At 37.8% G+C, this 20,540-nt stretch overlaps 1 protein-coding gene across 2 annotated transcripts; it reads right to left on the reverse strand.

Annotated features, from left to right (window-relative positions):
* Nucleotides 1-140: 140 nt before the first annotated feature.
* On the reverse strand, nucleotides 141-20,540 carry cstf2 (cleavage stimulation factor, 3' pre-RNA, subunit 2). 2 transcript variants are annotated; one of them, XM_059345773.1, is made up of 14 exons: nucleotides 20,431-20,540; nucleotides 18,249-18,327; nucleotides 17,579-17,748; nucleotides 17,346-17,482; nucleotides 14,992-15,111; nucleotides 14,727-14,849; nucleotides 12,965-13,094; nucleotides 11,612-11,671; nucleotides 6,289-6,388; nucleotides 5,658-5,857; nucleotides 4,457-4,581; nucleotides 3,701-3,784; nucleotides 1,301-1,451; nucleotides 141-411 (listed from the first exon to the last, which is right to left on the reverse strand). In XM_059345773.1, the coding sequence occupies exons 1-13, from the start codon at nucleotides 20,525-20,527 to the stop codon at nucleotides 1,326-1,328; spliced, it is 1,551 nt and encodes a 516-aa protein (XP_059201756.1). In that variant the 5' UTR covers nucleotides 20,528-20,540; the 3' UTR covers nucleotides 141-411; nucleotides 1,301-1,325. The 2 variants fall into 2 exon arrangements, with proteins under 2 accessions (XP_059201756.1, XP_059201757.1); XM_059345774.1 differs by lacking the exon at nucleotides 11,612-11,671.

A 20,540-nucleotide genomic window follows, 5' to 3' on the forward strand; every position in this document is an offset into this window, starting at 1 on the left:
CTCCTGTGAGTTAATCATCCTCAAAACCACGTGACAGACTTTTTATTGTCGTTATTTTCCTGTTTGCTGTTTTCAGTCTCCTTGTTTGTATACAGTTTCAAACTCGTGTTGAAATTTTAAATAAATGAATATAAACAGTCTTTTCTTTCTTTGTTTTATTGACAAAACAACATCCAGACAAACAGTTTCCAGAGCCGATAACATGAAAACAGAAAAAGATGAAACTTCATGACATTCCAGCCCTGACCTTTTTTATCTGTTCTATCATCCACTCAAATGTCTCACTTATTTTTCGATCAACAACCTGACTCTTTCATACAGAAAACAGACAATATGATTTTAAAAAAACCTATACAATATTCCAAACTTAGATGAGACGTCTTCAGAGCTGACGGTGACGGGTCACAAGTCCTGAAATCAAAATGAAGTGTTTAAAAAAGAAGAGAAAATACAGAATAAAGTGTCAAAAACTGCAGTTAAGGGTCATAAACACCAAAAAAATAACTAAAAGAAGTAATTAGACATTTTAATTGTTATAAGTTAAGTGGATGGCAGAGTCCACACTACAACTCTAAGCACTTACAGAGCGACTTGATGAATACTGACAGCAAATTAGTTCAAATTAACATTGTGTGACAGACAAATAAATAAAGTGTATTTATTGAAATCAACATCTCTCTCACAAAGGGACACAAAGAACGGCTATGTGACACATCAGCAGCTACTTTTAACTGTTTTCTTATTCATATTATTATAAAAGCTCAATCAAAAGCTTTATGAATGTCGTATCTCGTTTCTGACTACCTCCTTCATGTAATCTAATCACATCCTTATAGTTATAGTTAATCTTTTCCTGTGTGATGATACAAGAATTATTAACCCTTTATCAGGCGAAGAACCGTATTTGGTAACTTCAGCGGATATCCAAAATAAAAAATAACATTTCGAGAAAAAAGTTGCAAATTTACTAGATTAAAGTGGCAGATCTACAAGAAAAAAAAGTCACAGATTTAAGAGAAAGAAGTGGGAAAAAAGCAAATTTTTTTCTCGCAGATTCACCACTTTAAATCTCGTATATCTGCGACTTTTTTCGTGCAGATTCACCACTTTAAATCTCGTAAATCTGCAACTTTGTTCTCGTAGATTCACCACTTTAAATCTAGTAAATGTGCAACTTTTTTCTCGACCCCATTTTGATATCCACTGAAGTTACCAAATATAGTTAATCGCCTGATAAAGGGTTAAAAAGAAGTGAATTTTCGGGAGGGAAACTGTAGTGAAGGAAATAAAGACAGCTCACCTGAAGGTTTTCCTCAGTGTGGCTGTTAGGGTGCTCCTCCTGCAGTCTTCTGAATCTGCTCCTTGAGGATGAGGATGCTCTGCCGCTGCTCCGGGGGCAGCATGGCGATCTGTTCTGGGGTCAGCTGCAGCACCTGCATGATCAGAGCAGCCTGGAGAGGGACGACAACGTGTCAGACATGAGCCGATAACACATTTAACACGTGCAACACGAAGGTTCTTAGGTAACAGGAAAATCAGAATTCCTCAATGAAAAGGCTTTATTGTGTTAAATCATCACCAGCTATTGTTGAAGCCAAACAATCACATTCCAGCCTCAGGTGATGCGTACTCAGGATGATTGGCAGTCAGTAGGGGACTGAAAGCATTAGTGTTTGGTTTAGGTGCACTTCAACAAACTGCTATTGTTCAGCATGACTGTGTTGTATAACAGCTGGTTATTGATCTAGGCCTGTTCTATTTGTGTTATCACAACTTTCTCTCCAACCTGCCTATGTGTGCACTTCTAAAGAAAAAATGCTAACCCTTTATATTAAGGTCCTGTAATAACCATTAATTAACAAGTAATAAAGGCATTGTTCTCGCTTTAGATCCCTTTAGCTGCAAAAAGCATAGTTAACTGTTAACAAGCGCATAGTTAACTTATAATAGATGAGCAATAAAGTATATTTTAATATTAGATTAGATTAGATTTGACTTTATCAATTCCACAGCGGGGAAATTTCTTTGTTACAGCCGCAGAAAAATCACACAATATTAAGATAAGATAAAAAACAATCTAAGAAAAGACATTTAACAATATACAAAATATACAAAATAATAATAATAATAATAAGCAAACAAAAGATTAATAAAGGAATGGCAAAGACATAATGGGTGGGTTATGGGTGTTTGTAATGCTATTATGAAGAATTATAAGATACTCATGAGGCTTTTATTAATGTTCTTATTATAAATGTCTTATAGCCTGCTATTAGCTGTATTATAATGCCATTATTAACACTTATATAAGCTTATAAACACACAGTAATGTTAATAAGCATCTTGTAAGGACTTACAAGGGCCTTATTACTTGTTAATTAATGGTTATTACAAGGACCTTAATATAAAGCGTTACTGAAAAAACTTCAAAGACGACACAGTGTAGCTTAAAGGCAGCAAAGGATGGACAAAAAGAACTGGAAAATCTTCAGTTTGCAGACTATTCTACACGCCAACTCAGGCATCACATGATGTAAACAAACAAACACATGGTTCATCCAGGTTTACAAGAGGGAAAGCTCTTTTCAAGCACTTGAAGGTACCAAAAGTTTCAAGTCTCTCAAAGCTGTTATCACATCTACATTGTTAATATAAATGAGACTGTGAAAAAATAAAGAATTTGTGATACCCACAGCAGTGAAGTATTGTTGCTATAAACGTTAAAATGCAATCAACTTGAAACTGCTGTGTTGAGTGTTTGTGGTTTATTTAGTTGATTTAATTTGTTTGTGTGAAGTATGTGAATTGTCTTGTTGTGACTGTTTATTTTATGGATGTTATTGTTTTGATCGTTTTCTATCTGTGTAAGTGAAATATATATAAAAGTTCAATAAAAATATTGCTGATATCAATATTTTACCAGCTGTTTATAATAACTACATGTTTCGATCATGATTATTTAATGCTGGGTTCGGGTTTGTTTTGGTGTGAGATGGCAGGAGAACAACACTGAATATGACAACGGGGCGGAAAGCCTGATCATGTGTATATTGTTTTTCTGGCAGCAGACATCAAATATGTAGATATTATTATGAAGGAGATAAAGAATAAATACCATGCCCACTGGAGTGACTTTACTGGGATTTACTGACCTGAATAAATGGTGCCATTTATTCTTTATCTTCACCAAAGTTGTTCCTGCGAGCTACCAGGACCTGATCACTTATACTGGCTGTGCAAAGTGGAGCTTTTCTCTTTTATAAATTATTGGTCCAGTTTGAGAACATTCTTCCCTCCACAATAAGGGAATGTCCCACTTACTCTTCTTTTAAAGGAAATCTGAAACAACGGCTCAAATCACATCAAAGGTGTGACCACTAACTAGACTTGAGACGACTTGAACATTACTTTTTATTGCATAGTTATATCCTGTCTGGGTCTGCTATGTGTTGTGTGTGTGTGTGTGTTGTCTCCTCTATTTGTATCTTACCTATGTACTTGCTGTCTTTTATATTTGTATTTATTTTTTATTTTTAAGGACTACGGATGCAAACTAGCAGCCTTGCTATAATCCGGCATATTTACAAAGATGTTTATCGATGTTCATTAATGTGCACTGTCCCTATCCAAAAATAAAGTATTCGTATTCGTAAAGTATTCGTGTGCTATATGACAGAGATGACAGATCTTAGACACCCACCTTCTCTTGGTCCTGTGTGGAGACCTGGCTCTGCCCCGGACTGAAGCCTCCTCCTGATGCAGGAACACCAGAGATACCAGGACCCTGCAGGACAAACATACCGTTTATCATAGGGAGTAATGATTTAAGCAGAAAGTAGATTTATTTATCATCTAATAATGAGGATATTCAAATTTGTTGTGACGTATCAAATTTATCGACTGTAATCTACAAAAAATCCAGTAAAAAGAAGTCGTAACGCTTTATAATAAGGTCCTTAATAACCATTAATTAACAAGTAATAAGGCATTGTTGTCGCTTTAGATCCGGTAGTTGCAAAAAGCATAGTTAACTTATAGTTAACTTATAAAAGATGAGCAATAAAGTATATTTTAATATCAATAAGCAAACAAAATAAGATTAATAAAGGCATGGCAAAGACATAATGGGTGGGTCATGGGTGTTTGTAATGCCATTATTAACACTTATATAAGCTTATAAACACACAATAATGTTAATAAGCATCTTGTAAGGACTTACAAGGGCCTTATTACTTGCTGATTAATGGTTATTACAAGGACCTTAATATAAAGCGTTACCAAGAAGTCTTGATAGTCATTTTAGTAATAATAGTCCACGCATGTCCTCACCAGATCAGGAAAATAAAAATTATCTGCATAGTAGCATTTGTTTTGAAATTGCATGTAACCAGTTTCAGAAAAAGAAAAACAGAAGCAAACAGCCGACAAAGACGAAGACTTTAGGTGCAGCAGGTACCGGTCTTGCAGGTGGAGGAGCGCTGGGAGCCATGCTGTGAGGGACGGGGCCTTGCATTCCTGCCGCCATCGGAACTCTTTGAGCCGCCACTGGACCGCGAGCGTCCATCGCCCTCGGGTCACGACCTGCAAACGGAAACAAAACCATTAAAAAACGGTCACACCTCGCTGGATACTGAGTGAATTACTGGTGTGCATGTTTCGTGATGTGTTTGTGGTTAAGAACAGCTTCTAAAAAAATGTTGTGATATGGATTATGGTAACAGAATACATTAAATAAAAGGAAACAGAAGTGTAACCACAGTTTGTCATATCAACTCTTGTAAAAACTTCCTGCTTGGTTGGTTTACTGTCAAACTCTAAAGCAGGGGTGGTCAACCTGTGGCTCCAGAGCCTCATGTGGCTCTTTAGGCCGCCTGCAGGGGCTCCCCGTGGCTCAGACAAAAAAAATTATATACATATTTTTACATTAAAATGTTCATTTATCAATGGTGTTGACCAAAAGCTATTTGTATTCCTCAATTGTAAAATTGTATAGCCTTTTTACAGCATTAAGTCAACTAAAATGTGCTTCATAGCTTACGAAAGTCTCCGGCCCGCGCCTTTAAGTTTTGCCAACTTTGAGTTTAGTTTTGAGTTCCCCGAGATAGACGTGTTTTCAAAATCATATTAATAAATGCTCAATATGACTATTAATAATGTTGGTAGGCTAATTTAGACTTATTAGGCTGTTTAATTTTCATTTTAGGCTCAATATAAGGTTTGCGGCTCCAAAAACAAACAAAATGACCACAAAATGACTAAAAAGACAGAAAATGACCAAAAAAGACAGAAAATGACGCAGAAAAGAAACAAAATGACTAAAAAAAGACAGAAAATGACTGAGAAAAGACAGAAAATGACCTAAAAAGGAAACAAAATGACCAAAAAAGACACAAATTGACCACAAAATGATCAAAAAAAGACACAAAATGACCAAAAAAAGTCATATAATGGCCAAAAAAAGACACAAAATTACCTAAAAAAATCCCAGAAATGACCAAAAAAAGACATGAAATGACCAAAAAGACTAAAACACATTAACACATGAACACTTTAACACAGTGGAGACAGAGTTGACTTCCAAATATCATCTCGCGACCCCAATTGGGGTCCCGACCCCAAGGTTGAGAATAGCTGCTCTAAAGCATCGGAGCAGCTACCTCTGGTTTCCATCGGGGGTCCACGTGGCTCCATCATCGGGGGCCCTCTGGGGTCACCCATCATGCTTCGTGGTTCACCCATGGGTGGGCCTCTCATGTCCATCGGGGGGCCTCTCATATCCGGAGGGGGTCCGGCTGCCATCGGGGCCATGTGTACCGGCGGGGCTTGGTGGGGGGGTGGAGCGGCCATGTAGCCCCGACTGAATCCAGACACAAACACAAAATAAAGAACAAATTTATTAACTTCAACTTACTTATAAAAAGTTTATAGGAGACAGAAGGTTTTAACTGGTGTGACGTGGTGAATGTAAACTTAAATTAAAAAGCAAAAAGTCACACAGTTAAACTAATTTTGTATTTTTATCAATGGAGTCTGCTGGCTTTGAAGAGAGTAAAGATTCTGTTCCCTATGACAACAAGGGGTGGTGCTGAAAATATTCTAAATATAGCGTACACTAAAACTGATGATAATCTGTTTAGGGGCTAAAATAGATTTTGCTGCTGCCCTCATCCACAGCAAAGCAGCGTTTAGCCGACATATATCTACTGAAGGTAATACAGACTATGGATAAGTACCTCATGCAACCTCACTTAAAAAAACGGTCTAAATCAGTTTAAGATAATGTCTTACTTGGGGTCTATGACTTCTCCAGTGACGGACAGCAGAGTTCCTCCTCTGGGATCGTTAGGACCGTCTCCCAGCAGGCCTCTGGGGGGGATACCGCCTGGTCCTGGGAGGAGAAAACGATACATAAAAACAATACAACCAAACAAGTTGTTGTATTGACTGACCAGTAAGGGTTTAATGACTAATCCATTCCAAATTCCAGGTAAGGGAAACGACACACGACTATAAAGGTGAGTGTTTACTCAGGGAACAAGTAGAGCTGTTTGGAAGTTGATAATCACACAATCAAGTACAGAGTGATCAGAGCAAGATGTCACACCACACAGGGAGATATCAGAAGAGTGATTAGGAACACAAAACAATTCATCAACAACAAAGAGGGAGATTACAGGTTTAAAACATAGGGAAATCTGCAAAATACACAAAATGTATATTCCCACACAGAAGTCCTCATGTGAAAATATTTTCCTACTTGTGTCTTGTAAGTCTGGTTATATGAGGCCATGAGAACATCATGCCAGGAAGAAGCATGTAGAGAGAGAATTAAACACAATGGGAGTGTTCAGTTATGTTGATGCTTGTCAAACAGCATGAATGCCTGCAGTGATACGATCCAGAGGAGAGAATATTTTGATCAAGTTCAATAAAGCAGGTGTGGATCCTGACTGGAACAGATTCATTTCATTTCCTGTCAGAACATAATAGTGACAGCAGAGACTTCCTGATGGAGTTTTTCCATTGTATTCTAACATTGTGTAAAAGTGGCTGACCTAACATGTTAGTAGGCCTGGGTGGCATCCTTTCACTCATTTCACTGGAGTATATAGCAGTAGTTCTCAACCTTTTTGAGTCGCGACCCCCAATTTAACATGCATGTTGTCCACGACCCCCGCTCACTGAACACAATCTCTCCCAAAAAAAGAATCAAATTGACCACAAAAAGACACAAAATGACCACAAAAAGACACAAAATGACCAAAAAAGACACAAATTGACCAAAAAAGGAAACAAATTGACCAAAAGAAACACAAAATTACCAAAAAAAGACACAAAATTACCAAAAAAAGACACAAAATTACCAAAAAGACACAAAATTACCAAAAAGGACACAAAATGACAAAAAAAAGACACAAAAGTATCAAAAAAAAAAACCCACATGAAATGACCAAAAAGACTAAAACACCCCAATTGGGGTCAGGACCCCAAGGTTGAGAATAGCTGGTATATAGTATATGACGTTTTGGGTTATTTGTGAGTTTTACCTAAAATATTTTTGGTTTACTTTTATGATTGTGTAGCTAAACCCTAGATAGATTATGCTGAAATTCAAGGATATTTAAGCTTTTCCCCCTTCAAATTCAAGTACATTGCCAACCTTAAAACACAATGGGTAAATTAAGCATTTTCCAAACTTTCAAGACTTTGTATGAACCCTGTTTTGATCATTTCTCATAATTTGCACAGGAATGCTTGAGTCATGGCTGTGTTATGTTTGAGGTTACAGTAACTTTGAACTCAGACCTGCTGGCAAATTCTAGGGAATAGTGTCCCTTAGTAATCCCACAGTACTTCTAAAATTATCCCATCTTCTTTTATTTATTTTTAAAAAAAATTTTTGTAGTTGTTTGTTTCTTTTTTTTTTTTTACCTTTGTCAATTCTGTATTTTATTGCACTTTTTGCACTTTTATGTGAAGCACTTTGGTGCGGCTCAGCCGTCTGTAAATGCGCTGTATAAATAAATTTGACTTGATTTGACCTGCAAATCCTAAACAGAACATCCTTAGTCGAGTTGAGATTTCGTGCCAAATTTGAAAAAAAATCCTTTCAGCAGCGCAGACGGAACAGATAGATGTATGGACGGACGGACAGAAACATATTGCCTCCAGCCACGGCTGTCAGCGGCAGACACAAAAAAGAAAAAAGGAACATCTAAAAGAAATTGATGGGGTAAAGAGCGTGTGAGCTGCTGTTGTCAGTGGAACTGTAGTGTGGATAAACGGCAAGAAATTGGACAGATTGACAACTGATGCTGACAAATACCAACAAGAGGAAGCAGGAAACTAACATGCTGCTTGAAAACACAACGCAATTTCATGCCATTATGTACGGTCCCACTGACTCTTAGATCCTTTAAATCTATTAACAAGAACAACGAATGTCACTGATTTGCTACTGATGACAAACACTGACAAAGCAAAGACATAACGACTACTTCTCTTTAATTCCAAATCAATTTTCATCTTTATCCTGGAAACACAGTCAAAGAAATTATCATTGCACAAACTGTGCTGTTGTTTTTGAGAAATTCTTTGCCATTAAAATCTGCTTGTTGAACTACAAAACGCATCCAAGGACTGAACTCACTCTGTAAATGTTAATAATGACATTTTCAGAATTCTAAATCGTGCATCTCATTTTAATGAGTTACTCAACAAACGGCCTGATTCACTTTGAACAGGTGCAATAAAGCACACAGGTATGGAGGAGAAGCAGCACACCTGTGGATTAAAGGCAGACATTCATTCAGGAATCCTGTAGCATTGGACGCTAATCATAATAACAATTTTGTACACAGACACACCAAGGTTATTATAATTAACGAAAACTAATGAAATAACGAAAACTAGAATTGAAAAAACATTTTCATTAACTGAAATAAAAACAAAAACTAGAGTTTTTTAAAAAACGATAACTAACTGAAACTGTATTGTGTGGTTACAAAACTAACTAAAACTAACTAAAATTATAGTGAAAATGTCCTTCGTTTTCGTTTTTGTCATATTTTTTCATTCATAATTCAGTGTTTCTATTTGAAGATGCAACACATGGTGAATATGTTTACTGAGACTGGGATGTCTACACTCCAACCAAAATTCAAAACACCCTGAACTGTAAGAGTTAATAACCTTATTGGGGCTGAGATGGATAAACCAAAGGAAATAAAGGCAAAATTAATTATGAACTCTTTGAATCTGGCACCTAACATATAGCCCATTACAAAAAAAACTAAAACTAACACTAAAACTAATAAAAACTAAACTAAAACTAAACATTTTCAAAAAATAAAAAATAAACTTAAACTAGAAAACTCACTCTAAAAACAAACTAAAACTAACTGAATTTGAAGACAAAAATTCACAACAAAATTAAAACTAAAACTAATGAAAAATCCAAAACTATTATAACTTTGAGACACACACACACACACACACACACACAGACACACAGAGACACACAGAGACACACACACACACACACACACACACACACACACACACACACACACACACACACACACACAATGAATAAATGCTAATTTCTGTATTTTGAAGGGGATGGAGCAGCAGTCATACTCCAGGGATAGGGAGTGAAAAGCCACTTCTGTCTCACACATTACCGAAAAATAACATGAAGACGCTTTTTGGTGCAAAAAATCAACATGTAACATGTGGCCTCAACAACTGGATCTCTCCTGTGGTCCACATCAGTCTGGATCTGGATCAATGATAGCTCACGTCCCACACATGAACTTCCCTGCACTATGAACAGCAGTACTGTGAAATAACCCACAGTGGTAAAGTAATCCAACAGGCACGGTGAGGTTTTAATGCCAGTTCTCTTCTGTTAAATGTCAAAGATGAGACCATGTACAAAACAACCAGACTACTATCCATCTGTCAGCCTGAAAAATGTTTGTTGGTTCCCACAGTTCAAATACTTCAGAACCTCAAGGTTTGTGGTTCACTGAGAGGACCAGGCTGCACTGCTGAGTCCGGCTCAGAGTCACACCTGCACATTTACTGCAGAAGACAATCAGCCAGCCAATCAGAGTGGACAACCTGGCGTGCTGAGCTGATGAGATCTGTAAAGAATTTTCTCTCTCCCTCACAGCTTCTCAAGTGCTCTTTTTGTATTAACAGCCATCGAGCTGCACAATGCAGTCCAACTAGAAGAGTGCAGGAGGCAGAAAGTCTGCACTTTCTGCACAAACTGGCTCATATGCATTTTTGTTATCTGGTGTTGATCAGTGTGCTTTTGCACATGTGACCTGTGTATTTAGGCTACTTACTTTCACAAATGCAAAAATGTTCTGAGAATTATGCCAAAATAAGTTTTAAAAAATTAAACAAATCACACTATACAGTAAAGGCCAAAAGTTTGGACACACCCATCTCATTCAATGCGTTTTTCTTTATTTTCATGACTATTTACATTGTAGATTCTCACTGAAGGCATCAAAACTATGAATGAACACATATGGAATTATGTACTTAACAAAAAAAGTGTGAAATAACTGAAAACATGTCTTGTATTTTAGATTCCTCAAAGTAGCCACCCTTTGCTTACTAGAATATAAGACATGTTTTCAGTTATTTCACACTTTTTTGTTAAGTACATAATTCCACATGTGTTCATTAATAGTTTTGATGAATTTACAATGTCAATAGTCATGAAAATAAAGGAAAAACATTGAATGAGAAGGTGTGTCCAAACTTTTGGCCTGTACTGTATGTGAATTTGGCACATTAAACATTCCTTAATATGTTGCACTTCTCTCATTATTTAGTTCTGAGTTACTTTCAACCACTGGTAACAGAGTTTAAAAATACCACAGTTAGATAATCCAAGCTAGTTTGGCTAACATTACATGAGGGAGTCGGCTTTAAACAGCCTGCAACATTTACATTTCATCTACTTTACACTGTATGGAATCAAACTTCACACAGAGCAAACTTTCTAGATAAGTATTCTTGTCTACTTCAGCCTGAGAAATAAAGTGCTGCACTCTGGCCTCCAAAAATGACAAGTCTAAACAGAACAAGAGTAACAATGTACATTAATGTTAATGCAACAAAAAAAAAAAAAATCTCAATGTGGAGGGTGTCTTCAAACAGACATCATGTAGCAGACGGGATCGGGTCATTCTCCCCCCACTCACTGCATCCATTTAAAAAAACAAAAATAATAATTTGGCTTGCATTTAAAAACGACAAATTAATCATGCAAAAACATTTGCATCCTGGCAAATGTTTCACTCCTGGCAGACCTGTATCTGTTGACATGCAGTGGCACCACCGGCCTCCCACCCTCATGACACAGCACATTTAGTAGATACAGCTCAGAGATCATAACCTTTACACAAACAGGCTTAATAATGACTTTAGAGGCTGAATAAAGGGTTCATATTTGATTATAATGAGCATGCAGTCTACAAACTGCAGGAAGTAGACACTAAACCCCAGAGGTGCTGTGCATTCGGACATATTTGGCCTCTCCATAACAGTCCTGTGGCCTGAGTGGAGAACTGAGGGAGTACAGTGATACCTTGAGGCCGCTCGATAGCAGCTTGCCCAGAAGATCCTGTGGGAGAATGCTGCAGGTTTCCTGAGTCAGCATTAAAGTGAAAAGAACAGGAGACACAAGACTCAAGAGAGCAAAGCGGCACTTGTAAGAGCATTTTGAAGCGTGCTCATCACAATATTATATGCACAAACACATAGACAAAGGTGAGGGGGGATTTTTTTTAGCAAATTAACATTAATAATTCCCTCTTATGTTGTCCCTTTCTGTCTGTCTGTGTCTTATCCTCCTTTTATTCAATTTTTATTATTATTATGTATTTTTATATATTTTTTTTATTTTATAATTTCCTCTTATATGTTTATCTTCATTCATTTATTTGTTTTTGTATTTTTTGACTATAACTTTGGTGTTTTCATTTATTTTGTACTTGCCTAATCTATGGATGTATTGGATAAACTGATGTGTGCTCTGACAGCTGATATAATTATGCATCCAAGGAAAATCCAATAAAAATAATTTTGAAAGAAATTAACATTAATAAATATGTTGTACGAAAGCTCAACAGAGAGAATGAGACAATTAATATCAAATGCCACGGAGAATAAAGAGATTGTCAAGATTCAAGACGATTACAAGCTTCTAAAGCAGCTGGACTACTACCAAGGCTCTGCTGACACCTAGTGAGTGTAGTGAGCCATGACACGTGTGTAGCATAACTTAAAATAAAGGTAATGGGGACACTGCAGTCATAGTTTAAAAAAAAAAAAAAATAGTGCAATTTTTCACATGTGACTGCTAAAATAAGCAGCATTACATTGTACTGATAAAAATGCACGACTGTAGCTTTGTTTGCGCTGCTGCATGACTGTTTAAGGTCACTTTTGAATGGAATGGATAATAAATAAAAGCAAATACATTTTTTGGGTTCAGCCAAATCTATTTTGGTGATGCACTTCAATGAAAACACTGCACTGTGGCTGTTTATTGAAAAAATTGCAAAGCAAATGAATGAGAGAAATAAAGAAAACAAAAATAAGAATGACCCTGTTTTGGAGCAACTCACAGACAAATCATTGCACTCGTTTCATGAGTATAAACTGCACATTAATACTCACTAATTATTAAATATTGTTAACTGCTGCTGGAAAATGTCCTAAATTTGTTTAAACTGGCCAAAACACAAGGTTTTGCTTTTCAATTATCATGAAAAAAACTCTTTGTCAAATATAACACAACATTAAACCTTTAATCCCTAAAATCTTCTCACATCTAATCAGTGTTAGATCACATATTAACCATCAACGACCTCAGTCATCTATATCTGGACCAGTTCAGTTGGTGATGCAAACATGCATGCAATTTGATGATGATTACCTGGAGGTCCAACTGGGACTGTTCCCGGTCCTGGTACCGGTCCGGGTCCTGGTACAGGCATTGGTCCAGGGACGACACCCATGTTGGGGGGCTGCATCATTTGAGGGGCTCCATTGACGTGCATTCCAGGCTGATCATGTGACAAAACAGAAAAAAAATAAACCATAAATATTTCAACCTAAATGTTAATCTTGACAGCCATTTTTACATAATAAATCTAACATGTTATTATTCTGAGACATACAATCACCGGCCACTTCGTTATGTGCACCTGTTTAACTGCTTGTTAATGCAGATATCTAATCAGCCAATCACACGGCAGCAACTCAATGCATTAAGGCGTGTAGACATGGTGAAGACCACCTGCTGAAGTTTAAACTGAGCATCAGAATGGAGAAGAAAGGTGATTTAACCCTTCATCAGGCGAAGAACCATATTTGGTAACTTCAGCGGATATCCTAAATAAAAAATAAAAATATTTTGAGAAAAAAGATTCAAATTTACAAGATTAAAGTGGCAGATCTACAAGAAAAAAAGTCGCAGATTTCAGAGATTTAAAGTAGCAAATCTGCGTGGAGAAAAGGTCAGATTTATGAGAAAGAAGTGGGTAAAAAAGCAACTTTTCTCGCAGATTCACCACTTTAAATCTCTTAAATCTGCGACTTTTTTTCCTGTAGATTTGCCACTTCAATCTAGTAAATTTGCAACTTTTTTCTCGACCCCATTTTGATATCCACGGAAGTTACCAAATATAGATCTTCGCCTGAAAAAGGGGTTAAGTGACTTTGAACGTGGCATGGTTGTTGGTGGTAGACTGGCTGGTCTGAGTATTTCAGAAACTGCTGATCTAACAACCACCTCTAGGGTTTACAGAAAACTCTCAGGGCCAAAATACCTTGTTGATGCCAGAGGTCAGAGGAGAATGACTAGACTGGTTCAAGATGATAAAAAAGGCAACAGTAACTCAAATAACCAGTCGTTACAACCAAGGCATGCAGAAGAGCATCTCTGAACACACAACACGTCCAGCCTTGAAGCAGATGAGCTACAGCAGCAGAAGACCACACCAGCCACTTTATTAGGTACAAAGTGGTTTTTAACTTTAACCCTTTATTGGGCGAAGAACTATATTTGGTAACTTCAGTGGATATAAAATGGGGTCCCCATGTATCTCTGTTTGGTCGTAGAACCTCGTGGACAAGGAGAGCTTGACTATGACAGCATATTAAGGCCAAATATGAATAAAAAAATCTGCAAATTTAGTAGATTAAAGTCCCAAATCTATAAGAAAAAAAATGTGCAGATTTAAGAGATTTAAAGTGGCAAATCTGCCCGAAAAAAGTCGCAGATTTACGAGACAAAAGTGGGGAAAAAAACAACTTTTTTCTCGCAGACTCACCACTTTCAATCTCATAAATCTGCACATTTTTTCCTTAATCCTTCCTTAATCTCGTAAACCTTTTTTCTCAAAATATTACCCCCCTCCCCCAGGACCGTATGTTTTGTTTTTTTTACACATTCTGTAAATATGTAATATCCTCCAATATTCTCTAGGGTTGAAATTTGGAATTTGCAAGTATTTTAATGAGTGTCCTATTAAGGGTTAACTTTTCAGCCCAAGTCACAGAGACAAAGACAAAAAATTCTAAAGAAGTTTAAGGGCCAACTACAACCTTAGAGCTGTGACATCACGTCCTTTTTCAGGGTCGGGTGCAGGACCATTAACAGAAGTGTAATATGAACCATAACTTTGAATACTCACCACCGGCTGTGGCTGAGACACCGGCACGCTGGGCTGAGCAGGAGGAGGGTTGACTGGTGGAGCTCCTGCAGGCTGCCCGCTGGGAATCAGCGGCTGGACCGGTGTTTGACGATGGAGCATTTTCTGTATGTGGAGTACATGGAAGAGCATCTCTAAAAATTGTGTACAGGTTCAGAAGTGCAGACTAGATTTCATCTCCTCTGACTAACGGTCAAGGTCAACATCAGATGAAAAATCTGACTGATGTGTTTAGTCTCAGGCTCACCAAGGCTATCTCAGGGTCAACGATCCGCATCACCACTTGGGCCTGAAGCAGAGCATAGGCCAGCTGAGGGTTCTGCAGCAGCATGTTCCTCGCCTCCTGAGGACTGTTCTGCACACACAGCTGGAGAGAGAAATCACATTTTCATCCTCACAGAATCCTGAAATGTGATATTACACACAGTGAAAAATCACAACTAGGCAGAGCAAAACAAACAAAACTTTGGTCCCTTTCACATAAAAAAGCTTCTTCTTTTTTCCCTTTTTTCTACGTGCTGACAGGTTATACATACCCCACCCACTTACGATTCAGATACATGGCCATAACCAACCAAAGTGGCTGCATCAGCACAAAACATTAAACAAAGACGTGCAACAATATCTGTGGTATCAGGATCGGAATCCAAACACTCTGATCAGCATATGGAGCCGTCCTACTGACACAAGCTTTGGTGCAACAAAACACTTTTCCAGTCGGAGGGAAATGTCTGCAGTGTGGTGTTTCTTTGAGCCTAATGAAGCAGACTGCCAGATGTGCAAAGATAAGGCTTCTGTGGCAGAGCTGAGAGAGACAGACTGTACAGCAGAGCCTCCGTTAATGAAAGGGAAGGAAGAGCATCTGCATATAGTCGTCATCCTGCTGGTGATTTAAAATGACACAATACGCTGGTCACCTTCTTTTTGGGGACTAAAGCAGCACTGAAACAGTTAAAGAACATGACTTTTTTACTGACAACTAGATTAGACTAGTTTGTTTCTTTAAATTCATTTTGGTACTTAATATTTGAAAACCTCTGCATTATTCAGAATGCTCAATCACATTTTGGTTTTATTACTTTTAAGTTTTATTTTAGAAGGTGCCGACTAGTATCATCTTGGTTATAAGATGCAACTTTTGAAAAACGTTGACACTTTATCTTCTGGCCTTTTTTGGAGAGACTGTACTGTTCCATAAATATCAGAGCATTAAAAGATCGGAGCATACATTCATCAGAATGATAAATTAATGCCAATGATGCACCAGTCCCAGAGATCCAATTTATAATACCAGATACATACTTGATAATCATATTAACCCTTTCAGTCCCTGGCCAAAAACTGTTTTGTCAGTCTCTCATTATTTTAAAAATATTGATATTTTTAGACTGCACAGTCTCTTTAACAAAACTGGAAAAACATCATCACTGCAGGCCGTGTGGTGGTTGTTTAGATGGAAACAATGGTTTGCTTGTCACAAATTATATTGTCCCACTACTAGTTTAGCCAACATCTTCTTAGATAGCCCGAGAAACACAGTTGAAATTGAGAGACTTGCGATGTTGTTGCTGTTATCCGACGTACAAATGTGTGCAGGACTAGGGATGGGTACCTTTCACATTTGAACCGATACGGTACCGGGTATCGGTACCGTATCGGTTCAAATGTGAAAGGTACCAATTTTCGGTACTTTTGCATTTGTTTATGTGGTAATAAATGTTAATTTGTTTAATTATAAAATCTAAATTTTTCAATTCAACATATTTATTTCTCAAAATATAAACTTTTGAAAAATATATTAAAACAATATAACATCATGAAGGTTGCAGTGTTATCAGAGGATGCCGGAACAGAGGTTGGGAGGTGGATGATGCTGTCAACACAGAGGAGCGGCCTCAGGTGGCAAGTGCACGGAAAAAATAAGGTTGCAAGTGGGCACGGCATGGTTGGAGTAAACAGTCGGGTTGCTCTGTGCACATATCGAGGATGACGCAGGAGTCCGAGGGATTTAATTTCAGCGAGGCAGTTTGGAGTAAATTGACAGGTAATATTCGAAGGCCAAGCCCGGGTAGAGACATTGGAGAGATAGCAGCTGGCAGCTCGCAGGCCTAGAGCCGGCTGTTCGTCTCTGCGCCGGGGTGGACGAGGGCAGCAGCTAGTGGCCGCGGTGAGCAGACAGGACCAGACGAGGAGGTAAATAAAATAATAAAAAATAGATCGTCAGCACGCTTGTTAATCAAAGACATCAAATGGAAACAAGTTAACGCCGTTTAGGTACCGAAACATGGTACCGTTTGATTTTACATGAATCGGTACTCGGTAGTACCGACGGAATTCGGTCGGTACCTATAAAAGTACCGAATTCAGTACCCATCCCTATGCAGGACAATTTGACTTAGCGGCATAGATAGTAAAGAAATCTGAACTCAAGTGGTCAGCTGGAGACGCAGGATATACACAGATGTAAAAGGCCATGTGTCTTATCTGTCCACCAAGACACGTTTCAAAACCAAGTGGAAACAGGATCAGTGAAGTGAAGGTTGGCCTCCTGTTGGGACTGATGAGGTTCAGTGGTATTCTGGTGAACACAAACCAGCCTACCTTCATCTGCTTCATGAGTTCAAACATCTGCTCAGGTGGCAGACTGGCCACGGCTCTGCTGATGGACTCTGGGGCTTCCTGTGGCTGGATGGTGTCTCCATACGGAGACTCGATAATGGGGGCTCCTGTTCCCAAACCTGTGCAAGACAGAAACATCAGAGAGTTTAGCTTTGCATTCAATCAGACCCAACAGAACACCTTAGTTTGAAATAATTCCAAGAGGAAATGCTTACTTTTGAGCTCTTCCTTGTTTTTCTCGCTGGCTGCGTTGTCGACACGGAGAGCCCGACCACTGAACTCTCTCCCGTTCAGGTTCCTCATGGCGCTGAGGGCCGTCTCCTGGTCCTGATACTCACAGAAGCCATATCCCTTTGGCTTCCCTGTCTCCCTGTCATACACCAACCTGAGTGAAAAAAGACACACGTCATCATGTCTGATAGTCCACATGGTTAGTTAAAGGTTAAGCACTTTCATATTTTTAAAAATAAAATTTAGTTTAAAACAATACAAGCTCCGTCGACAACATTGAAAGTACCAAAGCTTAGAGCGAAATAAAAGGTCTAAAGTTACAATCAGATTTTCAACCCGAGGCTGGACAGATGACATAAGGACAAAAATCAACTGGTTCTCAACCTGTGGCTGTTACAGCATAATAAAAGAATTCTAAAAAATATAAAATATTAGATTTTGTCAGCCTATGCCTTCTTTTTTGGTACTTTTTTGGTTTCGAACAACAAATATTAAAAACAATAACATACACAACCATACAGGTGCAACCATGCAGGTTTGTTGATTTGATCATACAGTGTTAAATAGTAAAAAACCTTGACTCTTTATTTAGGATTCGGGGTCACATATTCATGGCTACCAGAAATATATATATATATATATATTTTCACTCACCTGAAACTGACAACAAGTCCCACTTCAGAAAAAATGTCTTTCAGTTGTTCCTCTGTGGCTTCATATGGGATGTTCCCCACTGAAATAATAATCAGATATAAAAAAAACCTATTAATATGACGATAAATATGTAATAGGTCATTGCAGGGCCAGATTAACACTTTGATGTACCCTGGGCAACAATATTCAAGGGCCCCATCATCACTACCCCAGAATCACCATAATCTGGCAAGATATAGAATATATTACAGTAATATACAGTTAGTATACTCATTACATCAATAACTAACTGTCATCAAGTGCATTTTCATGTATAGATGTGCAAACGCTCATAGAACTACAAATGCACCACTATGTCCTCTTGTCAAGGCCACTCACTCACATGTGATGTTATGAAAACAAAACACATCAGCATCAGTATAATCTGGCAAAATTGACCCACTACATAAATAATAATAATAATAATAATAATAATACTTTTTATTTGGAAGGGGCCTTTCTTGGCACTCAAGGACACCGTACAAAAAGATAGAGGAAGGAAGTGTCCTCAATTTTCACCAAAAAATAAGTAAGCAACCACTTTCAAAGCATCCAATATTTATTTAACAACACCTATTCCCAGCAGCACAAATGTATTGAATTGATAGAGCCATCACAGAGGAAGACAAGACACAAACAAGAATCTAGAATCAAGTAGCATTTTGGTCATCAGCTCATTTAACACTCTGAAATCTTGGGCTTTTATGTCGGTTAAACAAAACCTGTTAAAAATCTTTACCATGCCATGTTAGGATCCGTTTTTTCAGCATTACCTCACCTATATGTCCTGACAATTAATGTTTAACTTTGACTTACTTGATCAAAATTTTGAACCCAAAAGACACAAAGAAAAACAAAATCTAAACTTGAAAATTATGTTTCACACACACAGAAATGTACATGTTGCAAATATAACATATAAGAAGTAAAATGAGTGTAATATCTAGTTCTATATCTTATACTAAATATATTTGACATTATTTTACTTGGCCGAATATCATCAAAAAAAAAAATCTGGCATGGAGTTTCAAGCCAGAACTTTAGAGGGAAGCTGATGGCAAGACATTTATATTTATATTTACATTTACAAGACTCAATGTTGCTTCATTTTTATGTCTTCACGCCATGAAGAAGTTAATGTGCAGCTTTGTTTCATGGACTCTAGAGCAGCTATTCTCAACCTTGGGGTCGGGACCCCAATTGGGGTCGCGAGATGATTTCTGGGGGTCGCCAAATCATTTTGGAAGTCAGCTCTGTCTCCACTGTGTTAAAGTGTTCATGTGTTTTAGTCTTTTTGGTCACTTAATGTATTTTTTTGTTCACTTTGTGTCTTTTTAGGTCATTTTATGTCTTTTTTTGATCATTTTGTGGTCAATTTGTGTCTTTTTTGGTCATTTTGTTTCCTTTTTTTGGTCATTCTGTGTCTTTTTTTGGTCCTTTTGTGTCTTTTTTGGTCAATTTGTGTCTTTTTTTGGTCATTTTGTGTCTTTTTTTGGTCATTTTGTGTCTTTTTTGATCATTTTGTGGTCAATTTGTGTCTTTTTTGGTCATTTTGTTTCCTTTTTTTGGTCCTTGTGTGTCTTTTTTTGGTCCTTTTGTGTCTTTTTTGGTCAATTTGTGTCTTTTTTGGTCATTTTGTGTATTTTTTTGGTCATTTTGTGTCTTTTTTGATCATTTTGTGTCTTTTTTTGATCATTTTGTGGTCAATTTGTGTCTTTTTTGGTCATTTTGTTTCCTTTTTTTGGTCCTTGTGTGTCTTTTTTTGGTCCTTTTGTGTCTTTTTTGGTCAATTTGTGTCTTTTTTGGTCATTTTGTTTCTTTTTTTGGTCATTTTGTTTCATTTTAGGGTGATCTGAACTGTGCATGTGAGATTGTGTTCAGTGAGTGGGGGTCACGGACAACATGCATGTTAAATTGGGGGTCTCGACTCAAAAAGGTTGAGAACTACTGGGCTAGAGGGTTAAATATTGTTGTCTTGTTCTTCAGGTAGCTAACGGTAAGTTTAGTTCCCTCGTTGCCAAGCTAACAGCAACACTAGCCGGCTATCTGTGATAGCTCTCATTCATTAACCGTTAGTGTATCAACGTATCATATCTAACGGATATAACTGCCATAAAAGGGCATGTAACGGCAACGAACTTACCGAACACTGATCGTAACGAGCGGTCAACGGCCGGGTCTCTGTTGGCGGCAGCAGCAGCGGCGGCAGCAGCCGCAGCAGCAGCAGCAACGTTCGCCATTTTGGGGACACAA

The sequence above is a fragment of the Centropristis striata genome, chromosome 12 (genome assembly GCF_030273125.1).
Source record: "Centropristis striata isolate RG_2023a ecotype Rhode Island chromosome 12, C.striata_1.0, whole genome shotgun sequence".
Lineage (NCBI taxonomy): Eukaryota > Metazoa > Chordata > Actinopteri > Perciformes > Serranidae > Centropristis > Centropristis striata.